At 38.4% G+C, this 25,183-nt stretch overlaps 1 protein-coding gene and 3 long non-coding RNA genes across 4 annotated transcripts in view; all 4 read right to left on the reverse strand.

The window, feature by feature from the left end:
- Positions 1 to 974: 974 nt before the first annotated feature.
- Positions 975 to 25,183, reverse strand: part of LOC119503559 — a 29,737-nt gene continuing 5,528 nt past the window's right edge. The window contains exons 6-9 of the mRNA XM_037795401.1: positions 4,673 to 4,744; positions 2,454 to 2,549; positions 1,901 to 1,974; positions 975 to 1,177 (exon numbers count right to left, since the gene is read on the reverse strand). Coding sequence (XP_037651329.1) covers positions 1,166 to 1,177; positions 1,901 to 1,974; positions 2,454 to 2,549; positions 4,673 to 4,744 — 254 coding nt within the window. The 3' untranslated portion in view covers positions 975 to 1,165. The remainder of the gene's footprint in view (positions 1,178 to 1,900; positions 1,975 to 2,453; positions 2,550 to 4,672; positions 4,745 to 25,183) is intronic.
- On the reverse strand, positions 9,054 to 11,126 carry LOC119502809. Its single transcript, XR_005210174.1, has 4 exons — positions 11,060 to 11,126; positions 10,755 to 10,850; positions 10,161 to 10,234; positions 9,054 to 9,191 (listed from the first exon to the last, which is right to left on the reverse strand). It is a non-coding gene; the product is annotated as an uncharacterized LOC119502809 (long non-coding RNA).
- On the reverse strand, positions 12,979 to 14,772 carry LOC119502812. The gene is made up of 3 exons (XR_005210177.1): positions 14,520 to 14,772; positions 13,760 to 13,996; positions 12,979 to 13,032 (listed from the first exon to the last, which is right to left on the reverse strand). It is a non-coding gene; the product is annotated as an uncharacterized LOC119502812 (long non-coding RNA).
- Positions 17,308 to 19,045, reverse strand: LOC119502811. The gene is made up of 3 exons (XR_005210176.1): positions 19,004 to 19,045; positions 18,409 to 18,482; positions 17,308 to 17,445 (listed from the first exon to the last, which is right to left on the reverse strand). It is a non-coding gene; the product is annotated as an uncharacterized LOC119502811 (long non-coding RNA).

Genomic DNA, 25,183 nt, shown 5'->3' on the forward strand with positions numbered 1-25,183 from the left:
TTGTGGTAGAAATTCACAGCGTATTGTAGATTTATTGTCTCCAGACACACTTTATAAACCCAAACGGCTGCAGTGCAGCGCCGTAGTAAAACTCTAATTCAAGATATCTGTAATTACATTTGACTCGGCAGAATGTAAATTAAAGATATCTCCAAATGAGATATCTCTGATCAAAATTCATTTCCAGATATCTATAACTTGATAGTAGATATCTCCAATTAAATTATGACTATTCCTAACTCCAGTTTGAGATATTTACATTTTAATTTTGACTAGTTATAATTCCAGTTCAAGATATCCACAACGTCATTCTGACTATAGTCACAATGTAATTTTAGATAGCTAAAAAGGAAAATATAGACGTCTTTAAATGAGGGGAATTAAAGATATCTTCGACTGGAATTCTGATACTACCACCAACTCCTGAGGGAAATGTCTTTCTTCTTTCTCTTTTCGTAACGCCGTTGATTTACTCTAACCATATGAAATTAAAGTAGAATTAATTAGAGTTACCGCCTCGCGTTTGTACGCCTCCACCAACCAGCCAAGTGTCAGTTTACATCCATGTCTGTAAATGTCATCACTTCATCATTTTATCCTGTTAGACATCTGTGTGAAATTGTCATAATTAGCATATTCATTCTTGAGTTAGGGCCAAAAATGTGTTTTGTGAGGTCACAGTGACCTTTGACCACCAACATCTAGTCAGTTCATCCTTGAGTTCAGGTGAACATTTTTGCCAAATTTAAAGAAATTCGAGATGTCCGGACGACTATTTCACAAACTGCCGTGAGACTGTGTTGGCATCTGCCATTGTTATCCTTATTTTGAGGTATATTGCCATAACTACACATGAAACAATGTTAAGGATGTTTTGTTTGTTTTCTAGATGTACTACAGCTCATAAAGCCATGAGAACCGTGTTAATACACAGACCACAAAGCAGAAATCAACTCAGTTTATTTGTACACGTTCTCAAGAATAGAAATGGGTAAGGATGTGAGTTAAGAGCTTTATGAGAGGAGATGACACGCAGAGAAAAATACATGAGTTAATGAAAATATCGTAGCAGCTGAATGAAAGCAGAAGTGATATGAGGCAAATAAACACCAGACTGTGTAGAAAGAGACTGTCTGAGCTGTGCAGGATGACGTCCTCCATGCTGTCATCCAGACTCCTGTGAGGAGACACGAGAGGACAGGTCAGGACATATCACTTCACAACCCCAGTTCTCATGGAAAACACTTTAAAATAATCATCAACATTTAACTATGAGGCTGTTTGGATTATTTCCTGGGTGGTCAGATATTTTAAAGGTGCAGTGTGTAGCAATTTGGGGACATCTAGTGGCGTGGTTGCAGACTGCAACCGACTGAATACCCCTCCACTGGGAGTTTGGACTTTTTATTTCACTAATATATCTCTGCTCTTGAAAACAGAAACACACACCTGACAGATTGAGAGGTCATGACTTTAAGGTCATTTTAAAACCTGCTGTGACATCACTGGGACGTGGCCAGATGTTCAAGACACACAAACAGCTGTTAACATCTTAAAAGCCAAAAACGGCCATTTTTTAAAACCACTGATATTATTCTGGAGGCTATGGCAACGGTACACATAAAAATGGCCGCCGCTCTGACCGTTGATTTGAAGGGTTATGTCTGTTCTACTCCTATATTCTATTTCTATGAGGAAAACGCAGAATAACTTTACGTAAGATATCATACGAACCGTTGTTCGTAAAGAGGATAAGTTGACTGTAACAACACAACTACCATAAATAAATAACCACCAACCTTAGCGGACTTTCTTAGATAACGTAACATAGCAAGCGTAAAGTTTACATTTACTACTGTTATGTAACAAGCATAAAGTCAACGCTGAGTTGAGTTTTTACCACTCTTGTTTCTGCATGATGGAGGATCCGAGATCGTTTCCTGTTTCTGTTGTACGTCGCTTCCGTTCGTCGAGCTGCAGAAGAGAGAAGGTAAACACAGAGATGATGGAAGACATTTTTATTTAACGGTGTCAAACTTTTCAGTCAATGTCAAAATTTAAAACAGCATGTTTATGGTTTACGTTTATGTCTGGTTTTCAAAATAAGATGTTAACAAAGGGAACTGTATATACAAAATACATATATGGAAATAAGATTGATTGAATTATATTCACCAGAAGTATAAAACATTACATGTCCCTTTTAAATTTTACTGTATTAATTTAGATATTTTCCAAAATAAAAGTCCCTAGAAGTGTATGATTCAACTTTTCTCATTGTCTAGTGTTAAAAAAGTTAACAAAAATCGAAATAAATCGTAATAATGAATCGCAATACTTAAAAATCACAATACATATCGAAACGGCACCCAAGTATCGTGATAGTATGGAAATGGGATTTAGGCGTATCGTCCCAGCCCTATAAATGCCGTTTTAGGTCAGACTATATTCACCTTTTATCCAGGTGGTGACAGTGATGCTGATCATGATGATTAAATAGAGGATAACAACCACCGTACGAACACACATTGGCCACAGATAAGGAGTCGCTGCAAGAGAAGAAACACTCAGAATCAGAGTTTCATCCATCACCAGTTCAGATCAGATATGCAGGATTGTATGTTGATGTGCATTTATACAGACACTCATATTTACATATTGGAATTGAGTTGATGAAAATTTTGCAAACATTCAACATTTAGATATTTCATCTTTTTGTTTCTGTGTTTCTTCATTGTAGTCTGTAGTGTTTGTACCTGTTTCTGTCAGAGTTGTTGTTGCTGCTGCTGTCAGTGTTGTTGCTGCTGCTGTCAATGTTGTTGTGGTTGAGGCCGTCGGTGGTGTCTTGTCACCTACTGTGTGGAATAATCAAAATATGTATGACAAAGTAGAAGAATGCAGTTATAGATCACTTAAAGGGGCTATTATGTAGAATTCAGAAATTGCTTGTTAACAGTGACACCTGTGGCCGTTAAGTCAACGACAGTGAGCGTCCTGTTGCTCGCTCTTGTTCTCGCATTTACGCAGACGTGAGCTAGCATTGGTCAAAACAGTGATGTGACACACTTGAGACTGAACGTGATTGATTAGCCAGCTTAAACCACAATATCACTTTATTCACATGCTTGGCAGTAATGTTAGCTCACCTGACCAAACAAACAAAGGAAAGACTGGAGGCTAACACTAGCAGAGAGCTAAAGTTATACAACTAAAATGTCATCTTGCTGTGTCGTTGGCTGCCAGAATCCAGATATCACAGACATTTGAGATGGCAAACTGTGATTCGAGGCTCTAGCGAGCTACAATATCAGAGAAACGTTTCAGAGATGGAGAGTAAATGTTGTTAATATTTAGCTGTCTGCTAACAGCAGCTCTGAACCGTTGGCTGCTGTTAGCAGAAGGGTAAATATCAGCAACATTTACTCTCCATCTCTGAAGCACTTCTCCGATATTGTACGACTCTCTTTTTGACTGACTTTACTGAAGGATAGTTAGAGAGATACGTAGATATTGACACGTGCATCACGTGTTGCTCGACATTTGTTGGAAAGCGGATGAAAAGTACGTTGTTGAAAGTCGTGCTGAGCGTCACGAAAACAAAAAGAGAAATTTGTGTCTATTTACACGGACTGCCGTGAGACTGTGTCGGCTGTCTCTGTAATGCGTCCATGACTCTACGTTGATTTTTAGGCTTTCACACATATTTATTTATATTTCTCTCTTTCTGTAGCATATTTTTGAGAGAATATCTGCTTTAATCTCCTTTTTTATTTTAAGTGTTTTCTTGTGTTTGAGTTCTATATCACATCAGTTCAACAATTCATCTTACTTTTCTTTTTCTTTCTGGGTTTCTTGGTGGTTCTTTGTTTCCTAGTTGTAGTCGTATCTGTAAAAAAAAAAAAAATGCATCTCATAATACGGACTGCTGTAAAACAATTCAGCACGTTTAAAAATAAAACCAAAGGCCACGTCCACTTTTTGTGGTGAGTCGATTAACTGAAACCAATTTGAACTCAGCGTTCAGAGCAGGTTGTGTACTTCACTTCCTGTCCATGTCTGTCGTCAGCACGAAATCAATCTTTATGTATTCCACATAATTGTGAACCGGGAAGTATAGATAGCGGCGAACGCCGTGTAGTGGTGGAGGTCGGGGTGGATGAGTGGGTCAAAAAACACCAGACTTTCACCCGCTGTTCGTGTCCCGTGTGAAACCACAAATCAAAGTTGATTTATTTTTTCACTTAACTTCCGTACTTAAGTTACAACACTTCGGGAGTTATTTTAACCCAAACCACGACCTGTTCCTAAACCTAACTAAGTAGTTTTATTTTGAAAAGACTGGAGTGGAAATTGACACGTGCGTCACGTGTTGCTGGACATTCGTAGGATAACGGACATAAATACGTTGTTGAAAGTCGTGCTGAGCGTCAGATAAGGAGTCCCTGGAAGAGAAGAAACACTGAGAATCAGAGTTTCATCCATCACCAGTTACAGTCAGTGTTCAGACACTGGTTGGATCAGATATGCAAGCATGTATGTTGATGTGCATTTATACAGACACATATTGGAATTGAGTTGATGTACATGCAAGTGAAAATTTAGCATTCAACATTTAGATGTTTTTCATCTTTTTGTTTCTGTGTTTCTTCATTGTAGTCTGTAGTGTTTGTACCTGTTTCTGTCACAGTTGTTGTTGCTGCTGCTGTCAATGTTGTTGTAGTTGAGGCCGTCGTTGGTATCGTATCTGTGTGGAATAATCAAAATATATATTACAAAGTAGAAGAATGCAGTTTACAATAGCTCACTTAAAGGGGCTATACGTAGAAATCAGAAATTGCTTCTTGTCGCTCGCGCTTGTTCTCGCACTACGTAGACGCGAGCGCGCATGGCGCCACATCCATTGGATTTTACCGGAAAAACAACGCAGAGAGGCTGAGGTCTTTTCCTCCACCATCTCATGGATTATTTCTACAAAACAAGCAACATTTACAATAACAAGCATCTCTTCTCAGACTGTCAGCATCTATAATATCGCTCTAATATGTTATAGGTTTTATACGTAACTTGCGTAACTCTCAACATGGCTAGTTTGACTCAAGATTCTTAATGAAGTTTGCAGCCACACTCTTCTAAACACATTCTAAACATTGCCACAAAGTTTTTAACCCAAAACTCATGTTTAACTTTCACCTCTAAATGTGCCGCCGTCTACGATGCATGTCCATGTGGCATTTTGACAGACAGGAAGTGGAAATTCAACAAACTACGTTAATACTACGGCGGTTGCTCCGACCGTCGAATAACACCGTGGGTGGGTCTACATTGGAGTTAATTGAAAGTCCGGTTCGTCACATGCTGTCGTTGGGAGTTGGTTTAATATGTGCAAAAACAAAAGTGTGAAATGACCCGTTGTGGGGAGTTATGGGCTGGCTGAGCCTCGAGGAAGACGACTGATTTCTTGTGTCTCACCTTTGATCACATTCAGGTAAAAAGCTGGTTTTCCATCACAGTAGTAAAGTCCAGTGTTACCAAGCTCCACGCTTATTATGGTCAACGTCTGGTCAAGAAATGAAACATAAAACCCTTTTTGATATTGTAAGTCACGAAAGCCTATGCTGCTCCATGTTACAATATGTGATCCTCCAACATCATGAGGGCATGTCATAGTGACGCTGGTCCTCTCTGTAGCATCAAGTCTGGTTGCTCCTGCACACAACAAACATTCATGTTTTATAAAGCACCAAAAACTTCTAACACATATTCAGGAAGAAGAGGTTTAGGGGGGAGATCTTTCTAATATGCCTCTAAATGAACAAGAGGACTTGTTTAATTTACAGTATTTATAGTGTAGACCCCTTTTCTGTTAGTATGTATTTTGTGGAGTGGAGGCAGAATAATTCTCTGAACACGTTAGTTAACGTTCCCTATAGCAAGTTTTGTTGGCTGAAGAAAATACTAATTTCTCTCAATATGTACTTTTCTGATCCAGAAATGCAGAAGTACACCAAAAACTTCTCAGCTACAGTTCCAGGAAGTAAATATGATAATAGTTGTTGTTAAAGTTAAACAAATACAAAATAAAGCAAATTTACATTTTAAAAACACCATTTAATTAATGTGCCGAAGTGTTTCTTTTATCAGCGTTTAAGACAAATGAAACATTTAGCTCAGAGGCGTGATTCAGAAACAGGAAGAGGAAACAAAAAGCTGAACAACTTGATTAAAGTTTATTAAAGTTACCTGATGGGATCACCGTCAGCTCCACGACTGGTTCATTATTACACCAGTATCTTCCAGAGTCTGAGATGTTAACTCTGCGAATGTACAGTGACTTATCTGCGAATGAACTGTATCGTTTGTCCGGGTCATTGTGTCTTATGTCTCCGTCAGCACGACCAGCTGTCAGAATGAGAACTATACGTCCATCAATCTTTCTGCTCCACGTCACTACACCCTCCACAGAGGGAGGACAACGCAGAAAGACTGAGGTCTTTTCCTTCACGATTTCATGGATTAGTTCTACAACAGACACACAATTTTCAATAAACAATAAAGTTCACATTTAACTTTTAAATGCAGTGATCGCACATTAAATATATATGATCTTGTTAACAGAGTGCTGCAGGGATGACGTATTTTTGAAGGCCAACCAGGAAGTTAGCGACGCCCTGGTTCCCTCGAGTGTTAAAACGTTAACTCATTTATAGGTTTTAAGACTCATTCCTGTAGCATTCTATAGAGTCGTGATGTCCCATGAAACAGTTGTGGCAATTGTTTAGAGAAAGTTAAGACTGTTTTGAGAAATGAGCCGAAGCGATCGAGGAAAAACTGTGAATAGAGTTCAGTTCAGTGCCGTTGAGTTTCAGGATGTGAGCCAGTTATATTGAGAAGATGATGTAACCAATAAGAAACAGGTGAAGAGTAACTGATTAATATGAAAAGTTCTTACCTGCGGCGACGTTACAGCCCAGAATAAAGGCCAACAGGCAGCTGAAGATATTCACCCTCATCTTCATACACACTGAAATGATTCAGTACTCAGAATAACGTCTGACTTCAATTTGTATTTAAGACGAGAACAGGAACTCTGTGGTTAGATGAGTGTTTCTCAAACAAAACACCTCTCTTTGTGGTCGATGAGCACTGATGTGTCTCTCTAGTGTGTGTGTTCATGCATCTTTCACCACCAACAAATACTGTGTTGGTACTGGAAAGTATTGTTTGTTTCCAACCACAGTAAAAGTTTAACTGGTCAGTTCCCAGCGTGAAGAGCAGCGTTATCTTCCATGAATGACACTCATATGCAAATATTTAATAACGGTATGTTATATGGGAAATGTTATGCTGTCTGGATTAGGTTTCCTTCAACATGTAAGACAGCTGCAAAATATGAACTGGTGAAACGTCTCAGTGGATATTCCTTCAATCATATTATTGTGTGGCTACTAAGTTTAGTCAACTAGAAGTTTGTTAATGTTTGGAAAAGATGGTGGTTGTTAATGTTGATCTTTGCAGCTTTGATGTATTAACAGAAATTGATTATTTTTGATTGTTTCAGAGGTTTATTTTCTTTTAACACACTGAAATTAAACTGAAAGCAGTTAGTAAATTCTTAAAGAACACAAAAATACCCTTGTTTGCACAGCAGACCACAAGAAAGTAGGTGGTTTATTTAGGTTAGGAAACATTTACTTCATATTCATACTATATTCAGAACTGAATTACAGATATCTGCAGTGATGTCACTGAAAACGACTCTCAACTCGTCACACATCCTAACATCCTGACAATTGCAGATATCTATAATTCAGTTCTGAGTATCCCAAATAACACCTACAGATATCTCAAACCTCATTATGACTAGTCAGAGTTGTTGAGCATGACGTTGCTCATCAAGGCTTCTCATTGGATATCGGCCCAACAAAGCCTCTGAACAGTGTCAGCAGAAGCTTTCGCTGTTGTTGATCAGATAGTTAGAAAATGCCATGAATCTGTGGCCAACGAGAGCTTTGTTCACTAGAGAGTTGTGGTAGAAATTCACAGCGTATTGTAGATTTATTGTCTCCAGACACACTTTATAAACCCAAACGGCTGCAGTGCAGCGCCGTAGTAAAACTCTAATTCAAGATATCTGTAATTACATTTGACTCGGCAGAATGTAAATTAAAGATATCTCCAAATGAGATATCTCTGATCAAAATTCATTTCCAGATATCTATAACTTGATAGTAGATATCTCCAATTAAATTATGACTATTCCTAACTCCAGTTTGAGATATTTACATTTTAATTTTGACTAGTTATAATTCCAGTTCAAGATATCCACAACGTCATTCTGACTATAGTCACAATGTAATTTTAGATAGCTAAAAAGGAAAATATAGACGTCTTTAAATGAGGGGAATTAAAGATATCTTCGACTGGAATTCTGATACTACCACCAACTCCTGAGGGAAATGTCTTTCTTCTTTCTCTTTTCGTAACGCCGTTGATTTACTCTAACCATATGAAATTAAAGTAGAATTAATTAGAGTTACCGCCTCGCGTTTGTACGCCTCCACCAACCAGCCAAGTGTCAGTTTACATCCATGTCTGTAAATGTCATCACTTCATCATTTTATCCTGTTAGACATCTGTGTGAAATTGTCATATTTAGCATATTAATTCTTGAGTAATGGCCAAAAATGTGTTTTGTGAGGTCACAGTGACCTTTGACCACCAACATCTAGTCAGTTCATCCTTGAGTTCAGGTGGACGTTTTTGCCAAATTTAAAGAAATTCGAGATGTCCGGACGACTATTTCACAAACTGCCGTGAGACTGTGTTGGCATGTGCCATTGTTATCCTTATTTTACCATAACTACACATGAAACAATGTTAAGGATGTTTTGTTTGTTTTTTAGATGTACTACAGCTCATAAAGCCATGAGAGCGGCGTTCATACACAGAACACAAAGCAGAAATCAACTCAGTTTATTTATACACATTCTCAAGAATAGAAATGGAGAAGGATGTGACTTAAGAGCTTTATGAGAGGAGATGGCACGCAGAGAAAAATACATAAGTTAATGAAAATATCGTAGCAGCTGAATGAAAGCAGAAGTGATATGAGGCAAATAAACACCAGACTGTGTAGAAAGAGACTGTCTGAGCTGTGCAGGACGACGTCCTCCATGCTGTCAACCAGACTCCTGTGAGGAGACACGAGAGGACAGATCAGGACATATCACTTCACAACCCCAGTTCTCATGAAAACACTTTAAAATAATCATCAACATTTAACTATGAGGCTGTTTGGATTATTTCCTGGGTGGTCAGATAATTTAAAGGTGCAGTGTGTAGGATTTGGGGACATCTAGTGGCGTGGTTGCAGACTGCAACCGACTGAATACCCCTCCACTCGGAGTTTGGACTTTTTATTTCACTAATATATCTCTGCTCTTGAAAACAGACACACACACCTGACAGATTGAGAGGTCATGACTTTAAGGTCATTTTAAAACCTGCTGTGACATCACTGGGGTGTGGCCAGATGTTCAAGACACACAAACAGCTGTTAACTTTTAACATCTTAAAGGCCAAAAACGGCCATTTTTTAAAACCACTGATATTATTCTGGAGGCTATGGCAACGGTACACATAAAAATGGCCGCCGCTCTGACCGTTGATTTGAAGGGTTATGTCTGTTCTACTCCTATATTCTATTTCTATGAGGAAAACGCAGAATAACTTTATGTCAGATATCATTCGAACCGTTGTTCGTAAAGAGGATAAGTTGACCGTAACAACACAACTACCATAAATAAATAACCACCAACCTTAGCAGACTTTCTTAGGTAACGTTACATAACAAGCGTAAAGTTTATGTTTACTACTGTTATGTAACAAGCATAAAGTCAACGCTGAGTTGAGTGTAAGTCAACGCCCCATGTGTAGTGCCTCACACGGGACACCAATAGTGGTCTCCCGGGGGAAAGTCCTGTTTATGTATTTTCTATTTGATTGAACATGTTTGAATTTGTAATAAAAAGTGACAGCCCTAAGAAGCAGTCCTAGTTGTAGTTTCAGCAGTATATCAGTAGCATCAGTGGTGGAAGCAGAGTAACTGTTTACTGTTGAGACTGAATGAAGACGAATGCTGATGACAGTTGAGTTTTTACCGCTCTTGTTTCTGCATGATGGAGGATCAGAGATCGTTTCCTGTTTCTGTTGTACGTCACTTCCGTTCGTCAAGCTGCAGAAGAGAGAAAGTAAACACGGAGATGATGAAAGACATTTTTATTTATTTAATGGTGTCGCAACTTTTCAGTCAATGTCGACATTTAAAACAGAACATTTATGGTTTACGTTTACGTCCGGTTTTCAAAATAAGATGTTAACAAAGGGAACTGTATTTACAAAATACATATATGGAAATAAGATTGATTGGATTATATTCACCAGAAATATAAAACATTACATGTACCTTATACAAATTAAAGAGAAAGTACCACTAACTTGTGATGGAAATTTTACTGTATTCATTTAGATATTTTCCAAAGTAAAAGTCCCTAGAAGTGTATGATTCAACTTCTCTCATTGTCTAGTGTTAAAAAAGTTAACAAAAATCGCAATAAATCGTAATAATGAATCGCAATACTTAAAAATCATAATACATATCGAATCGGCACCCAAGTATCGTGATAGTATGGAATGGGGAGATAGGCGTATCGTCCCAGCCCTATAAATGCCGTTTTAGGTCAGACTATATTCACCTTTTCTCCAGGTGGTGACAGTGATGCTGATCATGATGATTAAATAGAGGATTACAACCACCGTACGAACACACATTGGCCACAGATAAGGAGTCGCTGCAAGAGAAGAAACACTCAGAATCAGAGTTTCATCCATCACCAGTTCAGATCAGATATGCAAGAATGTATGTTGATGTGCATTTATACAGACACTCATATTTACATATTGGAATTGAGTTGATGAAAATTTAGCAAACATTCAACATTTAGATGTTTTTCATCTTTTTGTTTCTGTGTTTCTTCATTGTAGTCTGTAGTGTTTGTACCTGTTTCTGTCAGAGTTGTTGTTGCTGCTGCTGTCAATGTTGTTGTAGTTGAGGCCGTCGGTGGTGTCTTGTTATCTGTGTGGAATAATCAAAATATATATTACAAAGTAGAAGAATGCAGTTTACAATAGCTCACTTTAAGGGGCTATTATGTAGAAATCAGAAATTGCTTGTTAACAGCGACACCTCTGGCCGTTAAGTCAACGACAGTGAGCGTCCTGTTGCTCGCTCTTGTTCTTGCATTTACGTAGATGTGAGCCAGCATTGGTTAAAACAGTGATGTGACACACTTGAGACTGAACGTGATTGATTAGCCAGCTAAAACCACAATATCACTTTATTCACATGCTTGGCAGTAATGTTAGCTCACCTGACCAAACAAACAAGGGAAAGACTGGAGGCTAACACTAGCAGAGAGCTAAAGTTATACAACTAAAATGTCATCTTGCTGTGTCGTTGGCTGCCAGAATCCAGATATCACAGACATTTGAGATGGCAAACTGTGATTCGAGGCTCTAGCGAGCTACAATATCAGAGAAACGTTTCAGAGATGGAGAGTAAATGTTGTTAATATTTAGCTGTCTGCTAACAGCAGCTCTGAACCATTGGCTGCTGTTAGCAGAAGGGTAAATATCAGCAACACTTTCTCTCCATCTCTGAAACACTTCTCCGATATTGTACGACTCTCTTTTTGACTGACTTTACTGAAGGATAGTTAGATAGATGCGTAGATATTGACACGTGCATCACGTGTTGCTCGACATTTGTTGGAAAGCGGATGAAAAGTACGTTGTTGAAAGTCGTGCTGAGCGTTACGAAAACAAAAAGAGAAATTTGTGTGTATTTACACGGACTGCCGTGAGGCTGTGTTGGCTGTCTCTGTAATGCGTCCATGACTCTACGTTGATTTTAGGCTTTCAGACATATTTATTTATATTTCTCTCTTTCTGTAGCATATTTTTGAGAGAATATCTGCTTTAATCTCCTTTTTTATTTTAAGTGTTTTCTTGTGTTTGAGTTCTTTATCACATCAGTTCAACAATTCATCTTACTTTTCTTTTTCTTTCTGGGTTTCTTGGTGTTTTTTTGTTTCCTAGTTGTAGTTGTATCTGTAAAAAAAAAAAATGCATCTCATAATACAGACTGCTGTAAAACAATTCAGCACGTTTAAAAATAAAACCAAAGGCCACGTCCACTTTTTGTGGTGAGTCGATTAACTGAAACCAATTTGAACTCAGCGTTCAGAGCAGGTTGTGTACTTCACTTCCTGTCCATGTCTGTCGTCAGCACAAAATCAATCTTTATGTATTCCACGTAATTGTGAACCGGGAAGTATAGATAGCGGCCAACGCCGTGGAGGTCGGAGTGGATGAGTGGATCAAAAAACACCAGACTTTCACCCGCTGTTCGTGTCCCGTGTGAAACCACAAATCAAAGTTGATTTATTTTTTCACTTAACTTCCGTACTTAAGTTACAACACTTCCAGAGTTATTTTAACCCAAACCACGACCTGTTCCTAAACCTAACTAAGTAGTTTTATTTTGAAAAGACTGGAGTGGAAATTGACACGTGCGTCAAGTGTTGCTGGACATTTGTAGGAAAACGGACATAAATACGTTGTTGAAATTCATGCTGAGCGTCAGATAAGGAGTCGCTGGAAGAGAAGAAACACTGAGAATCAGAGTTTCATCCATCACCAGTTACAGTCAGTGTTCAGACACTGGTTGGATCAGATATGCAGGCATGTATGTTGATGTGTATTTATACAGACAATCATATTTACATATTGGAATTGAGTCGATGTACCTGCAAGTGAAAATTTAGCATTCAACATTAAGATGTTTTTCATCTTTTTGTTTCTGTGTTTCTTCATTGTAGTCTGTAGTGTTTGTACCTCTTTCTGTCACAGTTGTTGTTGCTGCTGTCACAGTTGTTGTTGCTGTAGTTGAGGTCGTCGGTGGTGTCTTGTTATCTGTGTGGAATAATCAAAATACACATTACAAGGTAGAAGAATGCAGTTTACAGTAGCTCACTTAAAGGGGCTATCAGAAATTGCTTCTTGTTGCTCGCGTTTGTTCTCGCACTACGTAGACGCGAGCGCGCATTGCGCCACATCCGTTGGATTTTACCGGAAAAACAACGCAGAGAGGCTGAGGTCTTTGCCTCCACCATCTCATGGATTATTTCTACAAAACAAGCAACATTTACAATAACAAGCATCTCTTCTCAGACTGTCAGCATCTCTAATATCGCTCTAATATGTTATAGATTTTTTACGTAACTTGCGTAACTCTCAACATGGCTAGTTTGACTAAAGATTCTTAATGAAGTTTGCAGCCACACTCTTCTAAACACCTTCTAAACATTGCCATGAAGTTTTGAACCCAACATTCATGTTTAACTTTGACCTCTAAATATGCCGCCGTCTACGATGCATGTCCATGTGGCATTTTGACACACAGGAAGTGGAAATTCAACAAACTACGTTAATACTACGTCAGTTGCTCCGACCGTTGAATAACACCGTGGGTGGGTCTACATTGGAGTTAGTTCAAAGTCCGGTTTGTCACATGCTGTCGTTGGGAGTGATAACGAGTTGGTTTAATATGTGCAAAAACAAAAGCGTGAAATGACCCGTTGTGGGGAGTTATGGGCTGGCTGAGCCTCGAGGAAGACGACTCTGACTTCTTGTGTCTCACCTTTGATCACATTCAGGTACACAGCTGGTTTTCCATTACAGTAGTAAAGTCCAGAGTTACCAAGTTCCACGCTTGCTACGGTCAACGTCTGGTCAACAGGTGAAACATGAAACCCTCTTTGATATTGTAAGTCACGAAAGCCTCTGCTGCTCCATGTAGTAATATGTGATCCTCCAACATCATGAGGGCATGTGATAGTGACGCTGGTCCTCTCTGTAGGATCAAGTCTGGTTGCTCCTGCACACAACAAACATTCATGTTTTATAAAGCACCAAAAACTTCTGACACATATTCAGGAAGAAGAGTTTTAGGGGGGAGATCTTTCTCATGTGACTCTAAATGAACAAGGTGATTTGTTTCTTTTATAGTATTTATAGTATAGACCCCTTTTCTGTTAGTAAACATGATGACGTATTTTGTGGATTAGAGGCAGAATAATTCTCTGAACACGTTAGTTAACGTTCCCTAAAAAATATTAGTTTCTCTCAATATGTACTTTTCTGATCCAGAAATGCAGAAGTACACCAAAAGCTTCTCAGCTACAGTACCAGGAAGTAAATATGAAAATAGTTGTTGTTAAAGGTAAAAATACACAAAATAAAGCAAATTTACATTTTAAAAACACCATTTAATTAATGTGCCGAAGTGTTTCTTTTATCAGAGTTTAAGACAAATGAAACATTTAGCTCAGAGGCGTGATTCAGAAACAGGAAGAGGAAACAAAAAGCTGAACAACTTGATTAAAGTTGATTAAAGTTACCTGATGGGATCACCGTCAGCTCCACGACTGGTTCATTATTACACAAGTATCTTCCAGCGTCTGAGATGTTAACTCTGTGAATGTACAGTGACTTATCTGCGAATGAACTGTATCGTTTGCCCGGGTCATTGTGTCTTATGTCTCGGTCAGCACCAGCTGTCAGAATGAGAACTTTACGTCCATCAATCTCTCTGCTCCACGTCACTTCACCCTCCACAGAGTGAGGACAACGCAGAGTGACTGAGGTCTTTTCCTTCACGATTTCATGGATTATTTCTACAAAAGACACACAATTTTCAATAAACAATAAAGTTCACATTTAACTTTTAAATGCAGTGATCGCACATTAAATATATATGATCTTGTTAACAGAGTGCTGCAGGGATGACGTATTTTTGTAGGCCAACCAGGAAGTTAGCGACGTCCTGTTTCCCTCGAGTGTTAAAACGTTAACTCATTTATAGGTTTTAGGACTCATTCCTGTAGAATTCTATAGAGTTGTGATGTCCCATGAAACAGTTGTGACAATTGTTTAGAGAAAGTTAAGACTGTTTAGAGAAATGAGCCAAAGCCATCGAGGAAAAACTGTGAATAGAGTTCAGTTCAGTGCCGTTGAGTTTCAGGATGTGAGCCAGTTATATTGAGAATATGATGTAACCAATAAGAAACAGGTGAAGAGTAACTGATTAATATGAAAAGTTCTTACCTGCGGCGACGTTACAGCCCAGAATAAAGGCCAACAGGCAGCTGAAGATATTCACCCTCATCTTCATACACACTGAAATGATTCAGTACTCAGAATAACGTCTGACATCAACTTATATTTAAAATGAGAACAGGAACTCTGTGGTTAGATGAGTGTCTCTCAAACAAAAACACCTCTCTTTGTGGTCGATGAGCACTGATGTGTCTCTTTAGTGTGTGTGTTCATGCATCTTTCACCATCAACAAATGCTGTGTTAGTACTGGAAAGTATTGTGTGTTTCCACCCACAGTAAAAGTTTAACTGGTCAGTTCCCAGCGTGAAGAGCAGCGTTATCTTCCATGAATGACACTCATATGCAAATATTTAATAACGGTGTGTTATATGGGAAATGTTATGCTGTCTGGATTAGGTTTCCTTCAACATGTAAGACAGCTGCAAAATATGAACTGGTGAAACATCTCAGTGGATATTCCTTCAATCATATTATTGTGTGACTACTAAGTTTAGTCAACTAGAAGTTTGTTAATGTTTGGAAAAGATAGTGGTTGTTAATGTTGATCTTTGCAGCTTTGATGTATTAACAGAAATTGATTATTTTTGATTGTTTCAGAGGTTTCTTTTCCTTTAACACACTGAAATTAAACTGAAAGCAGTTAGTAAATTCTTAAAGAACACAAAAATACCCTTGTTTGCACAGCAGACCACAAGAAAGTAGGTGGTTTATTTAGGTTAGGAAACATTTACTTCATATTCATACTATATTCAGAACTGAATTACAGATATCTGCAGTGATGTCACTGAAAACGACTCTCAACTCGTCACACATCCTAACATCCTGACAATTGCAGATATCTATAATTCAGTTCTGAGTATCCCAAATAACACCTACAGATATCTCAAACCTCATTATGACTAGTCAGAGTTGTTGTGCATGACGTTGCTCATCAAGGCTTCTCATTGGATATCGGCCCAACAAAGCCTCTGAACAGTGTCAGCAGAAGCTTTTGCTGCTGTTGATCAGATAGTTAGAAAATGACATGAATCTGTGGCCAACGAGAGCTTTGTTCACTAGAGAGTTATGGTAGATATTCACAGCGTATTGTAGATTTATTGTCTCCAGACACACTTTATAAACCCAAACGGCTGCAGTGAAACTCTAATTCAAGATATCTGTAATTACATTTTGACTCGGCAGAATGTAAATTAAAGATATCTCCAAATGAGATATCACTGATCAAAATTTCCAGATATCTATAACTTGATAATAGATATCTCCAATTAAATTATGACTATTCCTAACTCCAGTTTGAGATATTTACATTTTAATTTTGACTAGTTATAATTCCCGTTCAAGATATCTACTACGTCATTCTGACTATGGTCAAAATTTAATTTTAGATATCTAAAAAGGACAATGTAGATATCTTTAAAAGATATCTTGGACTAGAATTCTGATATTACCACCAACTCCTGAGGGAAATATCTTTCTTCTCTTTTCGTATCGCTGTTGATTTACTCTAACCATATGAAGTGAAAGTAGAATTAATTAGAGTTACCGCCTCGCGTTTGTACGCCTCCACCAACCAGCCAAGTGTCAGTTTACATCCATGTCTGTAAATGTCATCACTTCACCATTTTATCCTGTTAGACATCTGTGTGAAATTGTCATATTTAGCATATTAATTCTTGAGTAATGGCCAAAAATGTGTTTTGTGAGGTCACAGTGACCTTTGACCACCAACATCTAGTCAGTTCATCCTTGAGTTCAGGTGAACATTTTTGCCAAATTTAAAGAAATTCGAGATGTCCGGACAACTATTTCACAAACTGCCGTGAGACTGTGTTGGCATGTGCCATTGTTATCCTTATTTTGAGGTATATTGCCATAACTACACATGAAACAATGTTAAGGATGTTTTGTTTGTTTTTTAGATGTACTACAGCTCATAAAGCCATGAGAGCGGCGTTCATACACAGAACACAAAGCAGAAATCAACTCAGTTTATTTATACACATTCTCAAGAATAGAAATGGAGAAGGATGTGACTTAAGAGCTTTATGAGAGGAGATGGCACGCAGAGAAAAATACATGAGTTAATGAAAATATCGTAGCAGCTGAATGAAAGCAGAAGTGATAAGAGGCAAATAAACACCAGACTGTGTAGAAAGAGACTGTCTGAGCTGTGCAGGACGACGTCCTCCATGCTGTCAACCAGACTCCTGTGAGGAGACACGAGAGGACAGATCAGGACATATCACTTCACAACCCCAGTTCTCATGGAAAACACTTTAAATTAATCATCAACATTTAACTATGAGGCTGTTTGGATTATTTCCTGGGTGGTCAGATAATTTAAAGGTGCAGTGTGTAGGATTTGGGGACATCTAGTGGCGTGGTTGCAGACTGCAACCGACTGAATACCCCTCCACTCGGAGTTTGGACTTTTTATTTCACTAATATATCTCTGCTCTTGAAAACAGAAACACACACCTGACAGACTGAGAGGTCATGACTTTAAGGTAATTTTAAAACCTGCTGTGACATCACTGGGGTGTGGCCAGATGTTCAAGACACACAAACAGCTGTTAACATCTTAAAGGCCAAAAACGGCCATTTTTTAAAACCACTGATATTATTCTGGAGGCTATGGCAACGGTACACATAAAAATGGCCGCCGCTCTGACCGTTGATTTGAAGGGTTATGTCTGTTCTACTCCTATATTCTATTTCTATGAGGAAAACGCAGAATAACTTTATGTCAGATATCATTCGAACCGTTGTTCGTAAAGAGGATAAGTTGACCGTAACAACACAAATACCATAAATAAATAACCACCAACCTTAGCAGACTTTCTTAGGTAACGTTACATAACAAGCGTAAAGTTTATGTTTACTACTGTTATGTAACGAGCATAAAGTCAACGCTGAGTTGACTGTAAGTCAACGCCCCGTGTGTAGTGCCTCACACGGGACACCAATAGTGGTCTCCCGGGGGAAAGTCCTGTTTATGTATTTTCTATTTGATTGAACATGTTTGAATTTGTAATAAAAAGTGACAGCCCTAAGAAGCAGTCCTAGTTGTAGTTTCAGCAGTATATCAGTAGCATCAGTGGTGGAAGCAGAGTAACTGTTTACTGTTGAGACTGAATGAAGACGAATGCTGATGACAGTTGAGTTTTTACCGCTCTTGTTTCTGCATGATGGAGGATCAGAGATCGTTTCCTGTTTCTGTTGTACGTCACTTCCGTTCGTCAAGCTGCAGAAGAGAGAAGGTAAACACGGAGATGATGAAAGACATTTTTATTTATTTAATGGTGTCGCAACTTTTCAGTCAATGTCGACATTTAACACAGCCTGTTTATGGTTTACGTTTACGTCCGGTTTTCAAAATAAGATGTTATCAAAGGGAACTTTATATACAAAATACATATATGGAAATAAGATTGATTGGATTATATTCACCAGAAATATAAAACATTACATGTCCCTTTTAAAAATTAAAGAGAAAATACCACTAATTTGTGAGGGAAAGTTTACTGTATTAATTTAGATATTATCCAAAATAAAAGTCCCTAGAAGTGTATGATTCAACTTTTCTCATTGTCTAGTGTTAAAAAAAGTCAACATAAATCGCAATAAATCGTAATAATGAATCGCAATACTTAAAAATCACAATACATATCGAATTGGCACCCAAGTATCGTGATAGTATGGAATGGGGAGATAGGCGTATCGTCCCAGCCCTATAAATGCCGATTTAGGTCAGACTGTATTCACCTTTTCCCCAGGTGGTGACAGTAATGCTGATCATGATGATTATCATAGATATGATAATGAGGATTACAACCACCGTACGAACATGCATTGGCCACAGATAAGGAGTAGCTGGAAGAGAAGAAACACTCAGAATCAGAGTTTCATCCATCAACAGTTCAGATCAGATATGCAGGAATGTATGTTGATGTTCATTTATACAGACACTCATATTTACATATTGGAATTGAGTTGATGAAAATTTTGCAAACATTCAACATTTAGATATTTCATCTTTTTGTTTCTGTGTTTCTTCATTGTAGTCTGTAGTGTTTGTACCTGTTTCTGTCAGAGTTGTTGTTGCTGCTGCTGTCAGTGTTGTTGCTGCTGCTGTCAATGTTGTTGTGGTTGAGGCCGTCGGTGGTGTCTTGTCACCTACTGTGTGGAATAATCAAAATATGTATGACAAAGTAGAAGAATGCAGTTTACAACAGCTCACTTAAAGGGGCTATCAAAAATTGCTTGTTGTTGCTCGCGCTTGTTCTCGCACTACGTAGACGCGAGCGCACATGGCGCCACATCCGTTGGATTATCCCGGAAAACAACGCAGAGAGGCTGAGGTCTTTTCCTCTACCATCTCATGGATTATTTCTACAAAACAAGCGACATTTAAAATAACAAGCATCTCTTCTCAGACTTTCAGCATCTCTAATATTGCTCTAATATGTTATAGTGTTCAGAGCAGGTTGTGTACTTCACTTCCTGTCCATGTCTGTCGTCAGTACAAAATCAATCTTTATGTATTCCACGTAATTGTGAACCGGGAAGTATAGATAGCGGCCAACGCCGTGGAGGTTGGGGTGGATGAGTGGGTCAAAAAACACCAGACTTTCACCCGCTGTTCGTGTCCCGTGTGAAACCACAAATCAAAGTTGATTTATTTTTTCACTTAACTTCCGTACTTAAGTTACAACACTTCGGGAGTTATTTTAACCCAAACCACAACCTGTTCCTAAACCTAACTAAGTAGTTTTATTTTGAAAAGACTGGAGTGGAAATTGACACGTGCGTCAAGTGTTGCTGGACATTTGTAGGAAAACGGACATAAATACGTTGTTGAAAGTCGTGCTGAGCGTCAGATAAGGAGTCCCTGGAAGAGAAGAAACACTCAGAATCTGAGTTTCATCCATCACCAGTTACAGTCAGTGTTCAGACACTGGTTGGATCAGATATGCAGGCATGTATGTTGATGTGTATTTATACAGACACTCATACATATATTGGAATTGAGTTGATGTACATGCAAGTGAAAATTTAGCATTCAACATTTAGATGTTTTTCATCTTTTTGTTTCTGTGTTTCTTCATTGTAGTCTGTAGTGTTTGTACCTCTTTCTGTCACAGTTGTTGTTGCTGCTGCTGTCAATGTTGCTGTAGTTGAGGTCGTCGGTGGTGTCTTGTTATCTGTGTGGAATAATCAAAATACACATTACAAGGTAGAAAAATGCAGTTTACAGTAGCTCACTTAAAGGGGCTATCAGAAATTGCTTGTTGTTGCTCGCGCTTGTTCTCGCACTATGTAGACGCGAGCGCGCATGGCGCCACATCTGTTGGATTTTCTCGGAAAAACAACGCAGAGAGGCTGAGGTCTTTTCCTCCACAATCTCATAAATTATTTCTACAAAACAAGCAACATTTACAATAACAAGCATCTCTTCTCAGACTGTCAGCATCTCTAATATTGCTCTAATATGTTATAGATTTTTTACGTAACTTGCGTAACTCTCAACATGGCTAGTTTGACTCAAGATTCTTAATGAAGTTTGCAGCCACGCTCTTCTGAACACATTCTAAACATTACCACAAAGTTTTGAACCCAAAATTCATATTTAACTTTGACCTGTAAATATGCCGCCGTCTACGATACGTGTCCATGTGGCATTTTGACACACAGGAAGTGGAAATTCAACAAACTACGTTAATACTACAACAGTTGCTCCGACCGTCGAATAACACCGTGGGTGGGTCTACATTGGAGTTAGTTGAAAGTCCGGTTCGTCACATGCTGTCGTTGGGAGTGAGAACGAGTTGGTTTAATATGTGCAAAAACAAAAGCGTGAAATGACCCGTTGTGGGGAGTTATGGGCTGGCTGAGCCTCGAGGAAGACGACTCTGATGTCTTGTGTCTCACCTTTGATCATATTCAGGTAAAAAGCTGGTTTTCCATTACAGTAGTAAAGTCCAGTGTTACCAAGCTCCACGCTTATTATGGTCAACGTCTGGTCAACAGATGAAACATAAACCCCTTTTTGATGTTGTATGTCACTAAAGCCTGATCTGCTCCATGTAGTAATATGTGATCCTCCAACATCATGACGACATTTGATAGTGACGCTGGTCCTCTCTGTAGCATCAAGTCTGGTTGCTCCTGCACACAACAAACATTCATGTTTTATAAAGCACCAAAAACTTCTAACACATATTCAGGAAGAAGAGTTTTAGGGGGGAGATCTTTCTCATGTGACTCTAAATTAACAAGAGGACTTGTTTCTTTTATAGTATTTATAGTATAGAACCCTTTTCTGTTAATAAACATGATGACGTATTTTGTGGAGTGGAGGCAGAATAATTCTCTGAACACGTTAGTTAACGTTCCCTAGCAAGTTTTGTTGGCTGAAGAAAATACTAGTTTCTCTCAATATGTACTTTTCTGATCCAGAAATGCAGAAGTACACCAAAAACTTCTCAGCTACAGTACCAGGAAGTAAATATGAAAATAGTTGTTGTTAAAGGTAAAAATACACAAAATAAAGCAAATTTACATTTTAAAAACACCATTTAATTAATGTGCCGAAGTGTTTCTTTTATCAGAGTTTAAGACAAATGAAACATTTAGCTCAGAGGCGTGATTCAGGAACAGGAAGAGGAAACAGAAAGCTGAACAACTTGATTAAAGTTTATTAAAGTTACCTGATGGGATCACCGTCAGCTCCACAGCTGGTTCATTATTACACCAGTATCTTCCAGAGTCTGAGATGTTAACTCTGCGAATGTACAGTGAGTTATCGTGCACTGAACTGTATCGTTTGCCCGGGTCATTGTGTCTTATGTCTCGGTCACCACCAGCTGTCAGAATGTCAACTTTACGTCCATTAATCTTTCTGCTCCACGTCACTACACCCTCCACAGAGGGAGGACAACGCAGAGAGACTGAGGTCTTTTCCTTCACGATTTCATGGATTAGTTCTACAACAGACACACAATTTTCAATAAATAATAAAGTTCACATGTGACTGTCAAATGCAGTGATCGCACATTAAATATATATGATCTTGTTAACAGAGTGCTGCAGGGATGACGTATTTTTGAAGGCCAACCAGGAAGTTAGCGATGCCCTGGTTCCCTCGAGTGTTAAAACGTTAACTCATTTCTAGGTTTTAAGACTCATTCCTGTAGCATTCTATAGAGTCGTGATGCGCCATGAAACAGTTGTGGCAATTGTTTAGAGAAAGTTAAGACTGTTTTGAGAAATGAGCCGAAGCGATCGAGGAAAAACTGTGAATAGAGTTCAGTTCAGTGCCGTTGAGTTTCAGGATGTGAGCCAGTTATATTGAGAATATGATGTAACCAATAAGAAACAGGTGAAGAGTAACTGATTAATATGAAAAGTTTTTACTTGAGGCGACGTTACAGCCCAGAATAAAGGCCAACAGGCAGCTGAAGATAATCACCCTCATCTTCATACACACTGAAATGATTCAGTACTCAGAATAACGTCTGACTTCAACTTATATTTAAAATGAGAACAGGAACTGTGTGGTTAGATGAGTGTTTCTCAAACAAAAACACCTCTCTTTGTGGTCGATGAGCACTGATGTGTCTCTTTAGTGTGTGAGTTCATGCATCTTTCACCATCAACAAATACTGTGTTGGTACTGGAAAGTATTGTTTGTTTCCAACCACAGTAAAAATGTAACACTTTACTGGTCTGATCCTAGCATTAAGAGCAGCGTTATCTTCCATGAATGACACTCATATGCAAATATTTAATAACGGTGTGTTATATGGGAAATGTTATGCTGTCTTGATTAGGTTTCTTTCAACAAGTCATGCAAAATATGAACTGGTGAAACATCTCAGTGGATATTCAGTCATATTATTGTGTGACTACTAAGTTTAGTCAACTAGAAGTTTGTTAATGTTTGGAAAAGATGGTGGTTGTTAATGTTGATCTTTGCAGCTTTGACGTATTAACAGAAAATAATTGTTTTTGATTGTTTCAGAGGTTTCTTTTCCTTTAACACACTGAAATTAAACTGAAAGCAGTTAGTAAATTCTTAAAGAACACAAAAATACCCTTGTTTGCACAGCAGACCACAAGAAAGTAGGTGGTTTATTTAGGTTAGGAAACATTTACTTCATATTCATACTATATTCAGAACTGAATTACAGATATCTGCAGTGATGTCACTGAAAACGACTCTCAACTCGTCACACATCCTAACATCCTGACAATTGCAGATATCTGTAATTCAGTTCTGACTATCCGAAATAACAGTTACAGATATCTCAAACCTCATTATGACTAGTCAGAGTTGTTGTGCATGACGTTGCTCATCAAGGCTTCTCATTGGATATCGGCCCAACAAAGCCTCTGAACAGTGTTAGCGGAAGCTTTCGCTGTTGTTGATCAGATAGTTAGAAAATGACATGAATCTGTGGCCAACGAGAGCTTTGTTCACTAGAGAGTTGTGGTAGAAATTCACAGCGTATTGTAGATTTATTGTCTCCAGACACACTTTATAAACCCAAACGGCTGCAGTGCAGCGCCGTAGTAAAACTCTAATTCAAGATATCTGTAATTACATTTGACTCGGCAGAATGTAAATTAAAGATATCTCCAAATGAGATATCTCTGATCAAAATTCATTTCCAGATATCTATAACTTGATAGTAGATATCTCCAATTAAATTATGACTATTCCTAACTCCAGTTTGAGATATTTACATTTTAATTTTGACTAGTTATAATTCCAGTTCAAGATATCCACAACGTCATTCTGACTATAGTCACAATGTAATTTTAGATAGCTAAAAAGGAAAATATAGACGTCTTTAAATGAGGGGAATTAAAGATATCTTCGACTGGAATTCTGATATTACCACCAACTCCTGAGGGAAATGTCTTTCTTCTTTCTCTTTTCGTAACGCCATTGATTTACTCTAACCATATGAAATTAAAGTAGAATTAATTAGAGTTACCGCCTCGCGTTTGTACGCCTCCACCAACCAGCCAAGTGTCAGTTTACATCCATGTCTGTAAATGTCATCACTTCATCATTTTATCCTGTTAGACATCTGTGTGAAATTGTCATAATTAGCATATTCATTCTTGAGTTAGGGCCAAAAATGTGTTTTGTGAGGTCACAGTGACCTTTGACCACCAACATCTAGTCAGTTCATCCTTGAGTTCAGGTGAACATTTTTGCCAAATTTAAAGAAATTCGAGATGTCCGGACAACTATTTCACAAACTGCCGTGAGACTGTGTTGGCATGTGCCATTGTTATCCTTATTTTGAGGTATATTGCCATAACTACACATGAAACAATGTTAAGGATGTTTTGTTTGTTTTCTAGATGTACTACAGCTCATAAAGCCATGAGAGCGGCGTTCATACACAGAACACAAAGCAGAAATCAACTCAGTTTATTTATACACATTCTCAAGAATAGAAATGGAGAAGGATGTGACTTAAGAGCTTTATGAGAGGAGATGACACGCAGAGAAAAATACATGCGTTAATGAAAATATCGTAGCAGCTGAATGAAAGCAGAAGTGATAAGAGGCAAATAAACACCAGACTGTGTAGAAAGAGACTGTCTGAGCTGTGCAGGATGACGTCCTCCATGCTGTCATCCAGACTCCTGTGAGGAGACATGAGAGGACAGGTCAGGACATATCACTTCACAACCCCAGTTCTCATGAAAACACTTTAAAATAATCATCAACATTTAACTATGAGGCTGTTTGGATTATTTCCTGGGTGGTCAGATATTTTAAAGGTGCAGTGTTGTGGATTTGGTGACATCTAGTGGCGTGTTTGCAGACTGCAACCGACTGAATACCCCTCCACTGGGAGTTTGGACTTTTTATTTCACTAATATATCTCTGCTCTTGAAAACAGAAACACACACCTGACAGAT

Source organism: Sebastes umbrosus, chromosome 15 (genome assembly GCF_015220745.1).
Source record: "Sebastes umbrosus isolate fSebUmb1 chromosome 15, fSebUmb1.pri, whole genome shotgun sequence".
NCBI classification, from domain to species: Eukaryota; Metazoa; Chordata; class Actinopteri; order Perciformes; family Sebastidae; genus Sebastes; species Sebastes umbrosus.